This window comes from Lutjanus erythropterus, chromosome 17, assembly GCF_056507025.1.
Source record: "Lutjanus erythropterus isolate fLutEry1 chromosome 17, fLutEry1.hap2, whole genome shotgun sequence".
NCBI classification, from domain to species: Eukaryota; Metazoa; Chordata; class Actinopteri; order Lutjaniformes; family Lutjanidae; genus Lutjanus; species Lutjanus erythropterus.
Genome location: NC_139333.1, coordinates 36,522,581 through 36,544,912, shown reverse-complemented (window position 1 = coordinate 36,544,912; position 22,332 = coordinate 36,522,581). Strand labels below are relative to the sequence as shown.

Here is a 22,332-nt window from a genome sequence, read left to right as displayed (position 1 = left end):
GCCTCTCTGTCAGATTCCAGTACTGCACATTGACAGTGATAATAATTACAATAATAGGCTTACTTATTCCCATACAGAAAATACAGGGGAATTGATAAAGAATTGGATCAATAAGCAGAATCGATAAGGACATTGGTATCAATAAAATCTTATCAATTCCTATCCCTAGGCTGTACAGAAGTTCCCTTCATTGGAGTGTGTGATTTGAGCTGGTGCTCAACATGGTAGTCAAATGTATGACTCTGACCACCCTATTTTCTTCCCTTTTTCTGAGGGTCACATTGAACTTAATAGTTATCAGCACAACCACCAAATATTCACTAAAGTGGGACTTGCACAAAGGGAGTGTTGTAACTCAACAGTCATCTGGTGGTGATTTGTTCAATACATCTCCAACTTTGATACAAGCTATTCATATAAGTAAAGACCCAGATGGACGAAGTTTAACTTGCAGTGATTTTATTCAATATCTACAATGTCTTTACCACAAAACACTGCTGCTGAAAAATGTATTATACGAAATGCAATGACATTATCATAACAGACAGAAAACTATGTTATTTGTTACTAAGACTGATGAAACAGAGAAGCTATAATATTGTCACAGCGAGAGCGACAAGTTGACAAGTATTGATCCTGAGTATCACAAAACAGCATTGTTTGTGTACAGCATGTGCTTTGTCTGTTGACCTCTCTTTTCTCTGAAATCCAAAATATTTCCATGCAGCTGATTTATCCCTCATTGTCTTTTTCTTGGCTGCCTGGACAGAATCAGTGCCATAGCAACATAAAAATAAAGCTGTATCTTAAAAATGATTATGTGGATCTATGTTTCACTTTGCATTGATGATACTGGATTGTTGATCATGGTGTCAATATATTGATATTGAATGTTGGTCCAGATTGATGGATTGTTACCACTGGCTCTCTTCCCTCTCCTCCAGGGCCAATCACATTGCTTTAGGTGACATTTCATCCTGCTGGTCTGCCAGGATGGTCAGAGGATGACATGTGAGAGATCATGTCCAGGTCCACCCCCTGTGCTTCAGTTGATGAGTGTATTTCTGTCACAAATAATTCATGCTTAAGTAAGAAAGGTGAAAAAACAACAAAATGTTGCATGCGCAGGTGTCACGATGGTAACATATATTATGCTTAAATGGTATACACATTATAGAGACGGCACCTGCTGTTTATTCTTTTGTTTTATTCTTGTTTATTCTTGGCCTGTTTTTGGGGCTGTACTTTATTTGTTTATTTGTTTGCACCCTGGCCATTATCTAATTGAATACTTCTTTTATTTGAGGAAATACATTAAATAGTTTTGGGTTATTAAGTTTGGTGAAGAACTTCTGAAGAATGTATACTATGTTTTAACGAAGCAGCTTTTAAGAAGTGAACAGGGTTTTCTGTTCAGATTTATAACATTTTTAAATTTAACAAATCAGAGGCTTCTTTGCTGCAGTGGAAGCAATGAAACAATGTGAGGTGGGATGATCTCTCCAGTGACCTGGACACTATAAAGCATTTATTGTCTGTGTTGTTGTTATTAGAGTACAAATGCACACACTGAGTTGTCTGTTGGGGGTAGAAAAAGAGGAGAAGTACACAGTTGGGAGGTGTAACATGGGGTTGACGCCACTTACGGCCTGTTTCAGCGCCTATTTTATGGGTGTTAAAACAGCAAAATAGGCTTTTAATGCAGGCCGAGGCCAGATGTCGATGTCGTTTTGGGCTGCTCTCTCCCCTCCTGCCTCCCTGTGTACTTCATTAATCGAGACGTTAAAAGATTTATCTGTGTCTTCGGCTTTGCCGTTTTTTCCTCCTCTAACACTGATCCTCCCTGTTGTCCTCTTTTGTAATTAAACGATTCAGGATGCTGCCCTGTGTGTCTTTGTGTGTGTGTGAGTACGCATGAAAGTAGAAAGAAAGAGGAGTGTTTTCCTCCCCTTGCTCGTTGCTCTTTTTCTTTGCAGCAGATGCTTCTGTTCTGCCTTAACGGCCAAGGATTCCAACTTAATTAACTCTAAATAATTAACTGAATAAACATGCTAAGCACAGCAAACTCACACTCACGTGCAGATACTCATATGCTTTCTGCATCATCTTCAGAGAGTTGGTCATTTGGGGCTGTGAGAAAAAGAGAGAATGCACTGTAAATGTTGGCAAGGAAACAAGCGCATTTTCTAATCAGTGAGGTAATTAATGTTCTTAATGCTGTCATTAATCATGCTGTACAGCACAGGTAGCACACTGACAATGTTCTGTCTCTTGAGGCCACCACTGTCTCTGTGTGTGCTGTCTGACACCTACATGTTGCTTTAGTGGTTCATGCTGGAGCCAATATAGGGCTTCAAAAATGAGTGAGATGTGTCTTTGTCCTCCTTCCAACATTTTGGGGAATATACTTTGTTGCCCATTGCCTACACCCAGACAAGAAAACAATGTGAATCGTATGATGGTTGATTTAATTATAATCTTGCTCCAATCTTTGCTGCTTTCTCTCACTGAAATGGGTGGAATAAGTCTTTAAAACTATAAGTCATTAGGCAGCAGTGTTTTGGTGGAATGAACCTTTAAAGTATAGGCACTTGGAAAGAAAATATTATTTGTGTGGAATAAACCTTTAAAACTATAAGTTGTGATACATTAGTATTTGGTTGGAATAATCTGTAAATAAATTATAAATTGTTAGACAGTAGTATATTGGTGGAATAAACCTTTAAACAATAGGTACTTGGAGAGAAAGAATTTGGGTGGAATAAACCTTTAAAACTATAACAAAGTATTTGGATGAAATAAGCATTTAACACTACTGTTTAAATTGTTAGGCAGTGGTATTTTGGTTGAATGGTGCTTTAGAACTATAAGTTGTGAAACAAAGTAGTATTTGGCTGGAATAAACCTTAAAAACTAAAACAAAGTATCTGGATGAAATATTGTCTTGTTTCCACTTTTGCAGCCATTCAAATCACTAGGTGGTGAAAAACAAGAGTCCTAGAAATGCGGTCCTACAACTGTGGTCTGAAACTGCTGCCTCCTATACTGCAGGAACATAGTGTTGGGGAGTCACTCACTGTGTTTCTATACATTTTATTTAGTTAGACTTGTAGGACATCAGTTGTTTCAAAAAATGTCTTTGCTACTTTACAGTCATTTGTCATCCACATGTGTTTCTTGTCAACCCATAATGTAGAATGTTCGACCACCTGCAAAGAAACTAGAGCAGAAAAGGGCTTTTTTTCTAAAAAGTGGCTCCATGATATGCCATGGTATGATGCCATGGATGTTCTCTCTAGCTGAAACAAGATTTCAAACTAAAGCAGAGCAACGACTTGTCTTTGCCCCACAGTGTCTAATACTGAAGCAGAAGGTACCCTTTAGCTGCAGTATCTAATGCGGTCAGAAAGCTGTTTTTAACATGTGAATAATGCAGTTTGGTTAGGTTTAGGCACAAAAAACTACTTGGTTAGGGGTAGAATAAAAACATGGACATTGGGTTTATCACAACTGTGTTAGGTTAGGTTTGAAGCAACTCACAATGCAAAAGTCACGTGACGCACCTAAGTCACTCAGGTGACATGTGACCAAAGTTACGTTGTGCATGTAACGTTATGTGCCTAACTTTTTATGATGTTTTGGTTTCACATGGGACATGAACCCCTGTCTCCTGGGTGAAATTCTGACCCATTTATACTCTTTCAGCTGCGAATGAGTACCGTCTGCCTCTGTATGAGTTGTTGAGGGCCCGTGACAATTTATTGGTGAGCTTGGAGTGACACCAGGCTGAGAAATGAGCTGATTCGTTGAGCAGGTTTAGATGAATCTGGTTCAACTACCTCTTTTACCCTCTCAAGTACAGTGGTGGATGTCTTTTTCATGTCATTTTCATATTCTTGTCTTAAATTTCTCTTACTTTTTTGTACAAAGGCCTCATACAGACATGCCACATCAGATTCAACAAAAGCTCATAACTTCAGAAAACCATTTTAATTATCCATCTGTGTGTATTTGAGTGCACATGCATGAGACTTGTACATTAGCATAATTAATGCCCCAATAATACCATATAATATGCTGTACTTCCTGATCCATATGTCAGGAAGTGTTCATTCATGAAAATGGCATCAGAGACAAAAAAGTCAAAAGAGTTTGACATCCTGCTGCCAGAGATCCATAAAGGAAAATCTGTAATTTTAACAGTGTCGGCAGTGATATTAAAAGATCTACTCAAGCAAAGAAACAGGGGAAGTGAGTGCTGTTATTGCCGTGTAACCAGAGGGTCGGACTGTCACTGAAAAAAAAGAGGACATGTCTCGATATGAAAATGACTTAAGACATAAACATGACTTGCCACAGCCACAGTAAGGGGCAATCAATGATTGCAGCAAGAGGGGAGGTTTAAGGGGAAGTTTTCATCACGGAAGACAGAGGACAGAATAAGTCAGCATGTTTGCCTGGAGAGAGACTTCATAAACCTGCATGAGCAGATACAGTATACAGCCAAAATACCTGACAGCAGGTAACAATGGATTACTGAATGAGGGACAACAGGCTTAATATGTAAATTTACAATTATATTATAATTTGAAATGAAGTCTAACAGAATAATTCCAACATAAATATGAAGTGTAATTTCTTTTTCAAACTCAAAATGTCTTCAGTTTGTATACCAGCACATGACTCTACAACAGGTCGGGAACATTCAAAATACAATAATAAATACTGGTGAATCCCACAAGTTCTCTTAAATCACACGTACGCGCCACTTAAGAACAAATCTGTCTGTACAAGCAGTACTTGCATGTGGCCTGTTGTCTCTCATCTCCTAACTTCTTTGGATATTAAACATAATTTAAAGGCTGAAGATTACCTGGAGCATTTATTATGTAATTGTCCTGAAAGACCAGAGCCGAGAAGCACACAGAGAAGCGCACCAGCTAAGAGGGATAAAATAAAGTGGCCTAAGGCCAGCGAGGCATCAGTGTGAATGAAACTGGACACAGATCTCTGCGAGATATTGGAGAGGTCTCTGCGAGGGAGTATGGAAGCAAGGCTTAACATACTTGGAGACATTCTCTACCAGGAGTATAAAGCCAATACCATCAAGATTTCCACTGTACCAAGGCAGAGAGGGAGGTGCGAAAGAGAGATTGATCAGCTGGTGTATCAGCGTCGTCAACTCAGGAAGAGCTGGAGAAAGGCAACACCATTGGAGAGGGAAGGCCTCAAAGTGCTGTGGGAGGAGATCAAGCAGAGGCTGGCCAGCCTGCGGAGGGCAGAGCGCTTATGCAGGTGCAGGAAGAGGAAGGAGAAGGAAAAGGCCGGCTTCTTCAAGAACCCCTTCAAGTATGCCAGGCAGCTGCTGGAGGAAGCAAAAAGTGGGAGGCTTGAGATTGCCAGAGAGGAAATGGAAGCTCACATCAAGAGGCAGTACAGTGACCCAGCAAGGAATGAGCCTCTAGGGTCTCCAGGGTACGTGCCCTGACCAGCCCCACCTGTGTCCCAGTTTAACACCCCCCCCCCCCCAAGCTCAGTGAAGTCAGAGACCCCAGGTCCCAATGGCATACCCTATAAGCTCTACAAGAATTGCCTGGCAGTATTAAAGCGGCTCTGGGTGTTAATGCAAGCTGTCTGGAAAAAGCAGTGCATCCCAGTGGAGTGGCACAGAGCTGTAGCAGTGTTCATCCCCAAGGAAAAAGACTCCAGAGAGATCAGCCAATTCAGAAGCATTGCTTTGCTAAATGTCGAAAGAAAAATCTTCTTCTCGGTCCTTGCTTGAACGACTATGTGGACACCAGCTGCCAGAAGGCCAGGATCCCTGGCTTCTCAGGGTGTGTGGAGCATTCATCAGTAAACTGGAAGCAGATACAATGGGCAAAGTGCAATAAGAGTGACCTGCACATTGTCTGGCTTGACCTTGCGAATGCGTATAGATCTGTGCCACATCAGTTCATCAACTTTGCCACTGATTTCTTCCACATGCCTGATATAATCAGGAACCTGGTCTCAAATTATTTCAAGGACCTACAAATGTGCTTTGCCCTCCAGGATTTCATGACTGAATGGCAGCAACTGGAGTTAGGCATCGCCATGGGATGCTCAATATGTCCCATCCTATTTGTGATAGACTTCGAGGTAATCCTCATTGGTGCAAAACAGACGGTTGGAGGAGTCAGACTGCCATCAGGCCAGAAACTACCCCCTCTTTATTGATGACGTCACTAACCTCCTTCCGACATCGAGGATGCTAAAATGGATGGATGAGCTGGTGTCATGGGCAAGGATGAAGATCAAACCTGCCAAGTCCCGAAGCCTCTCACTCAGGAAAGGGGTCAGGAACGACAGTATCATCTTTGTCGTGGGTGGCGAAAATATTCCTCTGCTGGATGAGCAGCCCATCAAAAGCTTGGGAAGGCAATATATGGCAGAGCTTTCTGACAAGCATGCAGGGAGAAGTGTCATGAAACAGCTTTCAGAAGGCTTAACAGGGATTGATCAAAGCCAACTTCCAGGAAAATACAAGGTGTGGTGCTATCACACCACACTCTACCAGAGGATGTCGCCACTAAAACTGCAAGATCCCCTTATCCATGGTAGGCAGAATGGATGGAACGGCCAGCTCTTTCATCTGGAAGTGGCTGGGTTTGCTGCAATGCCTCTCAGACACAGGCCTTTTTGGAAAGAACACGCTTCAACTGCCCCTGCAGTCCACAAGCATGGGCTATAAGCAGGAGAAGTCCAGGTTGGTGCTGGAAATGAGGGAATCCACCGACCATGCAGTGAGGAAGGCAGCTGGAAAACCATCATATACCCAGTCGAGGTTGGATGCTGTGGCTTTGTGGGAACATCAGCTGCTCGCCTCATGAGGGACGTGGGAGTAACTGGAGCAAACCAGAGGAAGGCCCTGAAAGATCTGGCTGAAGAAGCTTAGAAGAGCAGCTTTTGGCTCTCGGTGTGAAAGAAGGACCAGTGCTGGGGTAGCACTTAGCACAAGGGCTGGCTGTAGGGGGTGGCAGGGAGACGTCCCTGTCACTGCCCCGCCACCAGGAGACGTTCCGGGCAAAACGTCGGAGATCGGTGGTACCGGCTGATGACCCTGCAGCCAGCCAACCTAAGGGCACCGGAGGAGGTGCATCAGGCAGTATTGCCATTGCAGTATTCCACCTACCTGTACGGTTAATAGCTTAATTAAGGAGAATCTGATTGTCCTTTAAGAAGTCAGGACTGAAATTAAGTTGGTTTGAATGTAAAAATATTTAACTGATAAAACCAAATTAATGGGTTGTGTTCTCTTTCAACCTTTTGCATTTTTGTAGCAAGCATAGCAAGCTATATGGGCCACTCCACTTGGCCACGGTCAGCTATCAAATACCTAGGCATCCTATTTCCCCCATTGTTGACAGATCTGATCCATGTTAATTTTGAGCCCCTCTTAGATAAATTTAAGACTGATACTGAATGATGGTCCCTTCTGTCCTCAATGTACTAAACATTTAATTATCTTGTACATGTACTGCAGATGAAGATTCCTTTGCAGTTTGACAGGCTATGCAACTAATTCCTATGGAAAAATAAACGACCCAGGTTAAACCTGAAAAAGTTGCAGGGGCCAGTATGTCAAGGTGGACTGGGGTCCCCAGATTTAGGCCAAAATGCAATAGAAGCATCTATAGCACACTGCAGACTTCAGATTTAAAATTCAAACACCACAGAACCAGTTGTATTTTAGGAAAAGGTTGCTATGTTTATGCATTTATTTATTTATTCAGTATTATCATTATTAATAATAGTTTATTTCTTTAATAAAATATTGTCCTCTGAGGCAAAAAATCCTCACCCTGTTGTGTCCAATGGAGAGAACTGGACCCAAAAGCGAGACCCAGACAGCAGTTTTAGGTGGCTTTATTGTCAAACAAACAGGAATGGATGTCTTGGGTGAATGCAGAACTCTCAGGAGAAACAGGGTAGGCAGGCAAACGAGTACCAGTGAATGGATCAGAGGCAGGCAGGCAGGGCAAGGCTAGAGACAGATGGCAGGCTGAGGTGGCAGGCGAATGGGTTCCCAGTGAGTGTCGAGCTGAAACAGAAAACAGACAAGAAATCCACACGAGGAAAAAACAATCAGTAACAGGTAGGCCATGGTCAGTACTGCAAGGCAGACTGAACGATCTGGCAGAGACTGGACTGCAGAGCTGGAGTATTTGTACTGCTGGAGTTGATTGGTGGATGGTTTTCAGGTGAGCAGGCAGATTGGTAGCAGGAGTTGATTGCAGCAGAGCTGATGAGCCACGCCCAGACACACAGACACAGAGAGAGAGACAAACAAGGAACCATAAGAAACAAAGGGGAGGGGGAAACAGCTGACACATGAGGAATGAAGGGAAAGGCAGACTATGACACACCCTTATTCAGCTCAGTCTATATAATGATGAAACAGTGTGCAATATTCATGTTTTACATCGTTTACATCAGCGAGGATGTTTTAGACCACAGCAGACAGCACACTGCACACTGACACACTGAGGAGATGAAGAGGAGAGACAGAGTCTGGACTGTTCATCATGACTTACAATAATGCAGCGCAGTGACAAACATTTTGTGGAGGAGAGGAGCATCTGTTAGTTTGGCCTTTAGAGCAACAGATATTTTAATCTGTAGTGTTTAAACCACAGTACCATCAGGATTCATCATCAGTAAAGTTTTTATATCAGTCGGCTCTTCACACACACGCTCCCCCTCCCTCCCTCCTCTCTGCAGTGCATCTTTCCTCCCTCACTGTTGTGATCAATTAGCATGAAGTAATTAAGTATTTAAAAATTCACTAATTGGACTTGGAGTAAAAAATCACAGAAGTGTACTTTCACCCAAGCAGCGCGACACGAGATATATGAAATCTCGTGATACCCTCACATCTGTGTTTATATACTACCAGTCCAATTTGTGTACTTTTAACTACTTAATTACTTCATGCTGCTTGATCATAACAGCGAGGGACAAGAGACAAGCTGTGGAGAGGAGAGGGGGAAGAGAGTGAGTGTGTTCATTTTTAGTACGGTTTGGCCTTAATGCTAAATTGAGCAGGCCAGTATGCTCATCTTTGTCTGATAAACCTTTTTATCAGGTTTGTCATGTTATCATTTGAGCATAGTTTTTATGCCAAAAAATGCCTTTGAGGGTTTCTGGACAATATTTGCCTTTGTTTTTGGTTAATGTAATTGATTTAATAAAGTTAAATATGAATTACACTTTAAACACTTGAAAAATATCCCTTTTAAGGTACATATATTTGTGATTGATTGCGATTAACTACAGACACTCATGCAATTAATCACGATTCACGAATTGATTGATTATATATATATATATATACATATATATATATATATATATATATATATATATATATATATATATATATATATATATATATATATATGTATATATAGTAGTAACATATAGTAGTATTTTTTGTAAAAGACAAATAATCAGGGAAAATCATTTAAAAATTCATGTAATAATGAGGGCTTGAAGCTGTATAAATAAGAGGCAAAGCTTAGACATTTCCCATTATGATGGCTAATGTCACTACCATGTGTTACAGATGGCCAGGGTTTGTCCTTCTGTTCTGTGTGTGGAGCCGATTGTGGACAGGAGTTGCTGTGTTTATGCTTATGACTGCTGTGATGGAAAAAAGGCAAAAGCCTACAAATCCCAGGTGGCCAGGTGAGACGTCACGTCCAGCAATTCATTTGGCGGGGTTGCTGATTGGATAATTGAACTCAGCCGGCCAGGACGTGGGGCTAGAGAAATTGAACAACATTCACTCTGAAGATGGTTGGCGTTTTGACCTCCCATTGGCCATTGTAATGGCAGCAGTGAATAACGATGCAGCCATGGGGCTCCAGATAACCTGCCACAACACACACACACACACACACACACATACACACACACACACACACACACACACACACACAACGCCAGGCCTGGCCCAGAAGATTCCGATGTGGTTGGCAGAGGTAGTGAGGAGGTCCCATGCTGCAGCCCAGGCAGCATGAACCGTGACCAGTCAATGGCTGCAAGGTCCAAAGGGTAGAGGCTTCTTGAAAACCAAGAAGGAGTGGGTTACTGCTGACAGATCTCCTGTAACACCAGTGAAGTCTGCCTCAAGGGTCTGAAGAAAATCACAGCCAGAGGCTGAAGGATGTGAGATGTGTGTGCTGGCAGGCACAGGAGAATGAATCCCTGCTTCCCTGGGCTGGCCAGTAGGTGTTTTTAGTCCCCTGGGGTACGATGACCTGCTTCCTTGCCTACTCCAGCTGGAATCCCGTCTCTGTTGTCGGGGTTTCTCCCTCAACCTGTGCTCCTCCAGGGTGGTGTTTAGGAGCCTGAAGTAGTCTTCAGTGGGCCCCATCTTGGCACAGGATGCCCTCCTATGGTCAATGATGTCTGGGGTTCGTGCTGTGAGGCAATGACAGTGCCGTTCCCGGAAGTTTATCCACCATGTCTGGCCAAGTACGGTCTTCTTTACATGTGGGTGGCGATGGTTGTATGTGGCCAGGGTGTGGGCCAGGACCTGAAACTCTGTCAGTGGAAACCCATGACTGGCAGAATACAAACAGTACTCCACCAAGGAATTCTCATTTTCAGGAGTGAAAAGTTGCCTCTGGACATTAGCACAGCCAGAGGCAACCCTTCCACTGACTCACTCAGGCTGGACTTTGGGACCCCAAACCTCACAGCTGCCTGCCCCAGAGAGAGTCTGCCTGCTTCAACCTCCTGAACTGCCTGTTCCATGGCCTCCAGGGTCCACTTCCTCATCTTCCTCTCCCTCTTCCGCAACTGCCGGATGTTAGGCATCTGAAAATGCATATCAGTTTCTTCTGTCATAATAAAATTCAGACATTGGTTTAGGTACATTTCATGCTACATCAGCCACATGCATAGACAAAAAATATTTTTACTACATGCATAGACAAAAATAATTTTACTATTTATCAAAGCAGCATTACAGTTTCTATATCCACCATCTCTTTAACCATCTTGATGCATCTACAAAGGAAATAAAAAAAGAAACTCTCTCTCTCGCACACACACACACACACACACACACACACACACACACACACACACACACACACACACACACACACACACACACACACACACACACAACCTACCTTTCATATTCAATCTCCCTCTTCTGTCTTCTTCCTGTCTCTTTCCTACCTCGTCTTGCCCTCTTTTCTGTCCTTCTTGCTGTCTGTATTCTCTCCACTGTTTTCTCCTCTCTTGCCCTCTCCGACTTTCTTTTTCTGCTCTTGATCTTTTCAGCTAAAAACACAAACCTTACAAGAGCAGATTTAGTGTCAAAAACACTGAATTTTGATTAAACCTACACATAACATAGCATATTACATTGGAGATATATAACCAATATTTCCCCATTATAATATCCTCTACTCTCTCTCTCTCTCTCTGTCTCACACACACACACACACACAAACACACACACGCACACAAACACACACACACACACACACACACACACACACACACACACACACACACACACACACACACACACACACACAATATTTTCATCTTGTATAAAATTTGGGTACATGAATATACTTGATTTGGCCTAGCTTATAAACAATATATAAGACATCTGAATAGCTAATTTGACAATTTTGTGTGAAATTTTTGTGTACAGTCATGTTTTAAACATCTTAAAAAACAGCTGCATTTCTCTCTGTGCTCCTTTGTTCGTCTATCCCGCTGTGACAAGTTTTTTCTTAGACAGCCAACATTTGTGCCTCTCTTCGACTCGACTACAGAGAGTGTCACAAATCATCCTACATTTTCATTAGCTATACAAAGCAGTGTAAAACTAGCTACGATATGCACTCATATAAATGTAGGGTCTAAGCAGTAAGCTGAAAAAATGGAAACACTTTCAATGGGGAGGAGTGTCGCCAAAGCATGATTTAAGTGTTCTTATTGCTTTTTCTTATCACCATCACTTTTGTATCATAATTAGACATACAAATGTTTATGTATAAGTATGAAATTTGACATGTAGACTCTTGAACATGTATAAAGTTCTTCTACTTATGCTTTGTAAGCGATCGTTGACCGAAACTGCCACTAAAAGACCAGAAGGTGTGTCAGGTGGAAGTGTCTGAATATGGACTATAATAGCAATGGATACAATTCCAGTAATTATGATTCAATACTTTTATGACTGAGGATGTAAAGGACTGAATGCAGTACAGTTTTCTTACATGCCACTGTGTATATAACCTTGTCAAACAACCATTGTATACAGCTGTCAAATGGATGAATACAACACTTTAGTGTCTGACAGGTGTGAGTGAGTCTGCATGCTCCAGCTTCCTTGTGCAGGTTAGGCCAGTGGGAAAGCCTGTAGGTTTGATTATAAACATCACAGAGCCCTGTGACCGTAGGTGACCTGTCCAGGGTGCACTCTGCTTCACACAAGAGGGGTGCTGGGATCCAGCCCCTGCCTGTTCTCATTCTCAACTCGTCAAATACCTATGTTTTGTCACAGCCCTTGACGACCGATACAGACACACACAGTGCCTGTTAGTGTCAATTTTCAGTTGACTTAACAGACTTAAATGTAAAACCATCTTGGTTGCATGAGATACACTGGACTTTCGACACAGTAAAAAGAGAGACAAGTCTGTGTCTGGAGGAGGTGGAGTTTAAGGTCCTGGGCGATATAATTGAAAAAACAATCACGATAGTTAAATTTTATATTGGTTGATATCAATGATTATTAGGGATGTAGCAATTGGCTAGTCAGCATCACCTATCCGATTCTGTGCCGGTCAAATTCATACACATGCTCACACATGCTCTGCATGATGGTCAAGTCATGTGCACAGCAGACACACTGAACGTCACAGCCACAACAGCACTGAATACAGCTACACACACTCAGACACATGCTTACATGAAGTCGGTGTTAGCGACAGAGTCCAAGAACAGGACAAAGAGAAGACACACAGTTTACAAGGAGACAGAACAGCCGAGCTGCTAATGGTGACACCAAACAGCGATAAACTTTCTAGCTTTTCAGGCTGTTAGCCAGCAGCAGACTACTGCTCACAAACTGATAATTAAAATCTCACCTCCTCTTCTGACTGATGAATAAACAACCTTTGTTGATTTGTCTCCTCAAACATTTTCTCATCCAGACTTGTTTAACTTCTGCTTTTGCAAAGGTTTACTACAGCAAACTCTTGCATCACATCAGTCTTTGGTTTGTTTACATCTGCTACATCTGATCAAATCGGCCAAGAAAATTGGAACTGGTGGATCTCTTAATAATTATTGATCATTTTCATCATGCAGAGTTGCTTCACTGATGTTCCATGATGTACGTAATGTAGTTATTGTAACCCCAACAAATGCCTTCAACTAAACCTAAACCTAGTTTTGTACCAGAACCTTCTCAAACTGCATTAAAGGGTACTTTGTGGGCTTGAATGTAATTGATGAGTTGGGTTGAGAACGGGTTGGCCAATCCTAGCATATATACTCAATACAGACAAATGTAATGATTTTGGGTATCTGTATACATGAATTACTGTGATATGGTTTGTGTTCAGAGTGTAAATTAAATTGCGGCTGTGTGTGTGTGTGTGTGTGTGTGTGTGTGTGTGTGTGTCTGTGTGTGCTCCAGGGACCTGCTTCATCAGAGCTCAGTCGAGTGTGTTAAGCAGTGATGTGACCACAGCCAGACACCCACCCCCATCTCCCACACACAGACAGACAGACAGACAGACAGACACAGACGCACACACACACACACACACACACACACACACACACACACACACACACACACACACACACACACACACACACAGACAGACAGACAGACAGACAGACAGACAGATAGCTCTGCTTCAGTGTGGCCCAGAACAATAAGGGCTCATTTGGTGAAATGAATCTGTCTGCCACTGAGGCTCTTCCTCTTAGGAGCCTAATCGCACTCAAATAAATGACTGAACTCTGAGTGTGTGTGTGTGTTTGTGTGTGTGTGAATGAACAGACAGGAAGCACAAGACAATGAGACAGAAAGTGTTCAGCTGCTTACAAGGCAACTTGTAGCATTTGAGGCCTTTCCTCTGGCCTGTTGAGGGGTGCTGTCTGCCCAGATGCTATCCTTTCAATTCCTTATGAACTCACCAGCTCAACCTGCACAAGTGCACCCAACCTTGCCCCCTATACTTTCAGTGCTGCTCCCAGAACTCCCAGTCTTGTAGATTCAGCTGCAGTGACTGCAGTGCTGGTGTGAATGGTGGTAATTAATGGATTTACACATTGAGCTCTTGTCAAACACATGCCAAGGGCAGGGAGCTATCCCAGCGCACCAGGGCGATTAAGTTCTTACACACACACACTGTTGAATACAGCTCCAATGTAAAATCACCCGCATATTTCCATCACAACCAGACACATACAGGCTTTTACCTCAAACCAAAGGCTCTTCACTGGAGCACTGAGATGGGTAAAGGCACTGTTTGTGTGTATGTGTGTGTGTGAGAGAGAGAGATTGTGTGAAAGAAAGAGAATGATTTCTTTCACTGAGATCAGTGAGAAGAGATTTCGAACAGGAGATACTGTTAAAAAGGCTAAAATGGCCTGAGCTAGTATTGCATTACCAGTATATATACACACTGTAAAGGCATGAGAGAAATGTTTTTTTTTTTTTTATAATATCAAGGCTTAAGATCAACATCTGTAACAGAACCTGCAGTTCTGAACTCTAATCATCAATACAAAATATAAATGTTTTTTGGATGTGTTTCAGGGCTGCACAATTAATTGAATTTTTATCGAAATCACAATATGGCAAGGCAAAATGTGTGTCAAAAAACTTTGAAATTATGAATGCCATGAGGTAGAGCATGTCCTGGCATGTCCTGTCCTACAAATCAGATTCTTCAGACTATAAAAGATCGTTATTTAGTAAAGATTCCTACCAAAAGTTTTTCAATCAAAATAAAATAATGATGTAAAAATTATCATTACCTCTATTATCACAAATCATATCACAATTGCAATATCAGTCAAAATAATTGCAACTAGATATTTTTTTTAAATAGTTCACCCCTAATGTGTTTTCATTGAGTTTGAATTTTTATTATTCTTGCTTTATTTATTTATCCTAAGCACTACATTCTTATGATGGACTTCTAGTTGTGGTCATGCTGAAGTAAGACATAGGGTTAGAGTTACAGAGCTCCAACCTAACTTGGTTCTAACCTACTTTAAAAGTATCTTTTACAACTAAGAATAAAAGGAATAATGAGTGTAAGCCTTTCATTTCAACGGGTACAAAATGAGTAACCCAAAATATAGAGAAAAAAGCTTTATTGATAATGACACAATCTACAATTGCTGGCAAGCTGGAAACAATGACCTCTATGACTTCAGCTCATGGGCCTACCCCTGAAGAAGGTCAAGCTGAGGGCTTATTAATTAGGCAATGCATTGTGGAACAGTCCAAACAGGGTTCAGTATAAGAGAAGACATTTCCATCCATCCAATAATCTATTGGTCAAATAGGGATGTTCTTGGCGACTAATTTCCCTGTTGATTAAACACAAATTAATTTAAACTATTCGACTAGTCTAACAATAAGAAAACACTCCGAAAGATTTAAAACCAAGCATAATTTATTAATTGATATGTTGAACACTGTCCGAAAAAGTACTGCTCTGCTCTGCAGCCCATCTGCAAGTCTCTCTTGGAGGGGACACCCAAAAGCTCTACATGCCAGAGGAGGCAAAGGCTTTCTACAGCTAGTGAACTAGGACCCTGGATGATGCTTGCTAGCCAAGCTTCACTTTCAGACTCGCTGATCTGCTCAGTCTCCTCGACGAGGAGATGGAATGCCGGCTACATACACTGTGGTTCTAATTTTACAAAAGAGAACCAAAATAAAATTTCATACAGTAAAATGGGTTGTTTTGCCCGATTGACAGTGTCAGGATTCTTTCTCTACCAGTGCTAGGTGTTAGCTAGCAGATATGGCACACAGCACATTAAATGTAAATGCAGTTTTTCATTGAATTTGGACAACAGAATATTCAACAAAATAGCTATAGTCTTAATGCACCTGACCACAAGGCAATGAAAAAAATGTCTTTCATGTGCAATGGTGAAAGACTTCAGCACCAGACTGTGCCCAAACCCCAACTATTAATAACACAATACATCCAAAATGTGACGAAAACACAAAGTGCATTTTTTCCCTATGCACAATGGTGGACAGTAATGAAGTACATTTACTTGAGTACTGTACTTAAGTACATTTTTTGAGTATCTGTACTTTACTTGAGTATTTGTTTCTTTGGAAACTTCTGACTTTCACTCCACTACATTTCAAAGACAAATATTGTACTTTTGACTTCACTACATTTCTAGGAAGGTTGTTGTTACTGTTCGACTAAGCACATCGTTGAAGTCAGCTGTTGCTGTTTTTTCTTTTCTAAAATGCAATTGGTCACATGCTGTGTTCCTCACAGAAAGAAACCAATCACAGTAGCTCCTCTCAAATGGGACTGATGTAAAAGCAGAAATACGTCCAGGCGCACTAACAAGCACAAGCAAACTCTCTTTCTTTCATTAAAACAACAAGAGGTAAGGGTGACAGCAGGAGAAAGACAAAATGAAATCTCAAGATGTTATTATAATTATTAATTATTCCAGGTAGCTTTTAAAGTTGCATTGTTTTGATTGGGGTGAAAAATACCACATAATTCATGTATATACTGCTCCTGAAGACAGAAAGAAATCTCAGTTATTTAACAGACTTGGAGAACTCCTTACAGTTGGCTACAATCTAATTTTATGATGTGATTTTAATACATTTACATCAGAAATTGATAATAGCTGTCCTTTTTGTTTTTGAATTATTTCTATGCTGAAGTTTTTATAGGTGTTTCTACAGGTTTTGTGTAGCAGAGTGACTCTACAAGCAGGTCAGTGCATCATCAGGTGGTTTCAGAGAGTTACAAGCTTCTGTAAATGCATTGTGAAAACAATACAGCATGTATTGATATTAGAAAATATACTTTGTAATTTGTACTTTTGGATACTTAAGTGTTTTTAAAAACATGTACTTTTGAATACTTAAGTATTTTTAAAAGCAAGTACTCTAGTACTTTAACTCAAGTAAAATTTTGACTGAGAAACTTTCACTTGTGGTTGAGTAATATTTGACCAGGAGTATCTATACTTTGACTCAAGTACTGGTGTTGAGTACTTTGTCCACCACTGCCTATGCATAAACTGTACCTTGCTAATATTTCAGATGAATGGCAGTCACAATGTCAGAAATGAAATGAATGATATTGAGGATGGAGAAATGAGGTGATATTTCAGCACCACAGACAGCTGCAGGGTTTGTTAAATAGTCACCTACTGATGTTTAAGCATCACGGCAACTGATTGGCCATTTAAAAAAACAATGATTTGATCAAATGTGTTTAAATCTCTGTCAGATAATGGATGAAAAGTGAGGCAGATTAAACTAGCAAGGCAGCAACCAATGACAGAAGGAAAATACATATTTTGGCACTCAGTAATGTTGGCTGCACATACAGCCACACAGCCAGATAACATAAGCCAACACAAACAAACTACATGATCAACTACACATGACAACAAACTACATGTCCTGCTGTTACTACAGTAACCAGCAGACACTACAGTCTGCAACACAAACAGCAACAACGCTGAAAAAAGCCAGATAAGCAGCATTTATAATAAATCTTTGTCATCACTAATGATGAATCACAAACAGCTTCCCATCATCAGCTGTCACCTTGAATCCAGTCCAGCAGACATCACATAGAATCCACTGTTGTATAAATGTCCATAATATCCAACACGTTTAAATGGGCCAAACTGGAATAAACAGTGATATCACTTGATCTTTTAACACCACCACTAGCTGCGTGCTGCTTGCTAACATGTTCACCTGCTTGGCATTTGTGACTTGAACAGCAGCAGGACACTGAGACACATGAAGACAATTTTCAGATTCTGCTCCTTCAGTCTGACAGACTTTCTTCCTGTTTTAGCTGCAGACCAGTCAGGATGCCCATGCTGACCCTTGTGCACTGCTGAAAGCACCAACAATGGGCATGTGAGTGTCAGAACTGGACCATGGAACAATGGAAGAAGGTGGCCTGGTCTGATGAATCATGTTTTCTTTTACATCACGTGAACGGCCAGGTGTGTGTGCGTTGCTTACCTGGGGAACACATGGCACCAGGATGCACTATGGGAAGAAGGCAAGCCGGTGGAGGCAGTGTGATGCTTTGGGCAACCTTGGGTCCTGCCATCCATGTGAATGTTACTTTGACACGTACCACGCATTGTTGCAGACCATGTACACCCTTTCATGGAAACGGTATTCCCTGATGGCTGTGGCCTCTTTCAGCAGGATAATGTACCGTGCCACAAAGCAAAAATGGTTCAAGAATGGTTGAGGAGCACAACAATGAGTTTGAGGTGTTGACTTGGCCTCCAAATTCCCCAGATCTCAATCCAGTCGCGCATCTGTGGGATGTGCTGGACAAACAAGTCCGATCCATGGAGGCCTCACCTCGCAACTTACAGGACTTAAAGGATCTGCTGCTAACATCTTGGTGCCAGATACCACAGCACACCTTCAGGGGTCTAGTGGAGTCCATACCTTGATGGGTCAGGGTTGTTTCGGTAGCAAAAGGGGGACCAACACAATATTAGGCATGTTATGCCTGATCGGTGTATACCACAGCTGTCTAGGCTCACAAATCTCAACACACAGTTACTTAAAACGAGAGGATCAGGAGGACTTCAGCACTACTGTCAACCAGCAACCCTTGACTTCCTTGACTACCTTGAAGGCCTAGAAGCTTAATGAGTCAGCTTCAGGAGGGCAGCCAATCCACGCCAAATAGCACAGACCCTCAAAGAAAAAAAAGCTCTCACTCGCCACCAAAATCAGTACAAAAGCACATACTTTTCACCTGCTCCACCTTAGCTCTACTGATGTAGACAGAGGCTGTGTGTCTTTGCCTCCCACTTGGTGAAATTAACATTCAGTTAAGAAACTGGTTTTATTGGGCAGTAGGTTTTTCCTTGTGCATCATTGTGCAAGACTGTTGATTTCCTCCCGATATGAAGTCTCACTGATGTAAATCTGGCCGATGATGGTGGTGACATTCATGTTAGGGGTTACAGTGTGGGTGGATACAGTGTGAACAGGGGGAGGCTGAGCACACAGCTCTGGTGTTGAGCATTACATTAGAATGGATATTAGACCACCAATCCATACCATCTGGGGTCTGCCCATGAGGAAATACGGTTTCCAATTGTAGTGTTAAGTTTGCCAATCAGCGTCACAGGGGAGATTGTGTTGAATGCAAGGTGTGTGAAGATGAAGTGGGACTTTGCACTTCGCACGAAGTGAGCACTTCGTCAGAATGGGGTTTAGTGCTACAGGACAGTAGTCATTTCGACACAAAACTGCAGACTATTTAGTCACAAGGACGAAGATGGCTGTCTTATAGCAGGTGGGAACTAGAGAAGTGATATGTTACAACTGTCAGTAATGACATCAACTAGCTGGTTGGCACATGTTTTTAGCCATGGCCAGGGATGTTATCAGGCTCAGCAGCTTTCCTCATATTCATTCTTGATAGTGCTTTTCTTACATCCTGTGTGGATACTAACAGTGACAGGTGCTCTGGAAGAAGAGTAGACTTTACAGCTGACTCTTTGTTGAGGAGATCAAAGCTAGCATAAAATGTGTTTTGCTTATCTGGGGGGCACACCTGCTTTTGTAGTCTGTGATGTTTTGAATCACCTGCCACATTTTTTTTGGTATTGCAGCTGTAACAATCAAAAGTCTGTCTTTTCATCCAAACCTGGAGTCCAACCTTTCCCACCTTCATAAGCCTCTGGCCTAGATAGTATTTTACAAATCCTGGTGTAACAGAACATCATTTCAAACATATCAAATATAATAATCTCCCTTCAAAGGAGTCAGTAGATAAGATCAGCATGGAATGTGAAGAAGAATTTAGAATAGAAGTATCTGACATGGTCTGGTAGAGCAGTGTCAATGGAACCAGCTCCTCAACCTTGTACACTTTAAATTTTACATGAACTATACTCTGACACCAATGATCAATATGACTACTGCTGCACTCGTAAAGCAAACATATATACATATGTTTTAGACTTTGTCCACAGGTCCTTGGTGCACATTTTTAATGAAGCATTCAATACAAATATAAAACCCAACAGGAGTCTTTGGGGTGTTGGTAACCAAGCTCCTAAAGTAAGAAAGAAGCTTCCACGTTCACTTCTCTCTTTGCTCGTAGTTTACATTTGTCACTTTGTTTCAATGAAACAATCAGAACAATACTAGGAGTATTGTGTGTCCACATTTCATTTTCTTACCCCACTACACATCCCAGGTCATTTATTATATTAAGGCTACATATATATATATATATGGAGAGAGAGAGACAGAGAGAGGGAGGGTGTGTGTGTGTGTGTGTGTGTGTGTGTGTGTGTGTGTGAAAGAGAAAAGTGGAAAGTCTACAAGGGCAGTAAATAGCAATGGAGGAGGAGAGGAAGAAGAAGACGGTAGTGGAAGTGGATAGTGTTGTAAACACTATCTGGCATCCCACCCTGATTGCATTCCTCCATTTTAAATACCTGCTGGCCAAGCTGGCTGCCTGTCTTCAGGCCAGGTGTGTATTTGTGTGAGTGCATGCATGAGAAAATGTCTGTGTGTAGGTGAGTGAATGTGACTGAGATAGATGACCAGTGGTAAATAGAGCTATTCCTCACAGCCAACAGTGAGCAAGGCCACGGGCCACAAAGGAGGACAGTGTAAACTCTCACCCACATGTCAACACTGTGTGTGTGACTATACTAAATGCTTCTTATATGTTGGACTTCTGGTTTCCAACATGAACAGTGATACATTACTCAGCATTGTTGCATGACAAAACATTAGACTAGATTGTAGCTGCTGATTGTGGCCATTCTACACCAGGCTTGTGATTTCACCAGAAGCGCCACAGTGTGTTCTAGAAGCAGCACTTCACTCTGCTCCTCATACTATTATCTAATGAATGTCAAAAAATAGAAAGCTTACCACTGCTTGAGCAGTATTCCCATCATAAGTCTATTTTTGATGGACGCTGTGTCAAGCTGCACAGAGCAGATCGAGAGGGGCAGGAAGTCAGACACAGGAATGCAACACTGTTCTGATCCCAACTTGGCACATACTGCTTATGTGTCACCACTCCTGAGTGTTTGACGCTGAAGCGCAAGGTACCATTTAGTGGCTGTATCCAAAGCAGCCATAGAGCTCTTTTCGCATGTGCTGAACACTGTGAAATGACACAAAAACTTATTTGGTGGGATAAGGCCATGTTTGGGATTACAATAACTACATTACGTCATGTATGTCATGAGATGTCACTGAAGCTACTTGCAAGATGAAAGACACATGATGAATTATGGTTTCACATGGAACATGTATTCCAGTCTCCTGGGTGAAAGTCATGTGCCTGTTTGAGCCATCTACCTCCTCCATGTACAGATGTTTTCCTCTTTATACTACGCCAAAACATTGGTGCATCTCATACAACCACTGTCGGGATTACAGGTCACTTGACAAGCCCAGTGTGTCACTTCAAGCTGCCTCTGAAACACTCCTGGTGGGGCATAAAGCTATGCAGGGGACATATCGAAACAGTATCGCAGACACAACATGCCTAGCTGGAGTTGGTCCTGGGGCACTGCACAGTGGCTGTACTGCTCCTAACAGTAACTAGATGGTCTAATGCAAAGATCACATTTCGATTCATGGATTGATAAATGATAACTGAACTAACTTGCATACCGTACCTTGTTCCTGTTGAAGAGTGTGTTCTGCTTCCTTGGCTTGGGGGAACTGTAGCTGCATGACTGTACTCTTTATGCATGCAATGTCCACCCATGTAAAGGTTGTTTTATATCTTTTCATGTGGGCAGGTGTTTTTTGACCAAAATGTTACACAGTCAAAAATAAATTAAACAATTCATCCTTGAAGGTTTGAGGTGGCACAGAAGACCTCAACATCTTCTGGGTTCCTCTCCTGGAGTCCCTCAGGTGTGTCACACCAGTTGCTAATAATGACTCCGTCCCACCATCCACTGACTCTTGGTAGATTACTTTGATCTCTGCTGGTACACCCTAAAGACAGGATGTCTGAGAGTAACAGTGGTGTGTTG

The 22,332-nt window shown here is 41.8% G+C and overlaps 1 protein-coding gene and 1 long non-coding RNA gene across 3 annotated transcripts in view; both read right to left on the bottom strand.

The window, feature by feature from the left end:
• Positions 1-679: 679 nt before the first annotated feature.
• LOC146312537 (uncharacterized) lies at positions 680-8,095 on the bottom strand. 2 transcript variants are annotated; one of them, XR_014772191.1, is made up of 3 exons: positions 7,841-8,095; positions 2,071-2,130; positions 680-1,064 (listed from the first exon to the last, which is right to left on the bottom strand). It is a non-coding gene; the product is annotated as an uncharacterized LOC146312537 (long non-coding RNA). The 2 variants fall into 2 exon arrangements; XR_014772192.1 differs by having other exon boundaries at positions 2,077-2,130.
• A 1,908-nt stretch (positions 8,096-10,003) lies between these two features.
• rbfox3a (RNA binding fox-1 homolog 3a) overlaps positions 10,004-22,332 on the bottom strand; it is a 290,125-nt gene continuing 277,796 nt past the window's right edge. Inside the window, exon 12 of the mRNA XM_084740224.1 lies at positions 10,004-10,863. Within this exon, the coding sequence (XP_084596350.1) occupies positions 10,591-10,863 (273 nt within the window). The 3' untranslated portion in view covers positions 10,004-10,590. The remainder of the gene's footprint in view (positions 10,864-22,332) is intronic.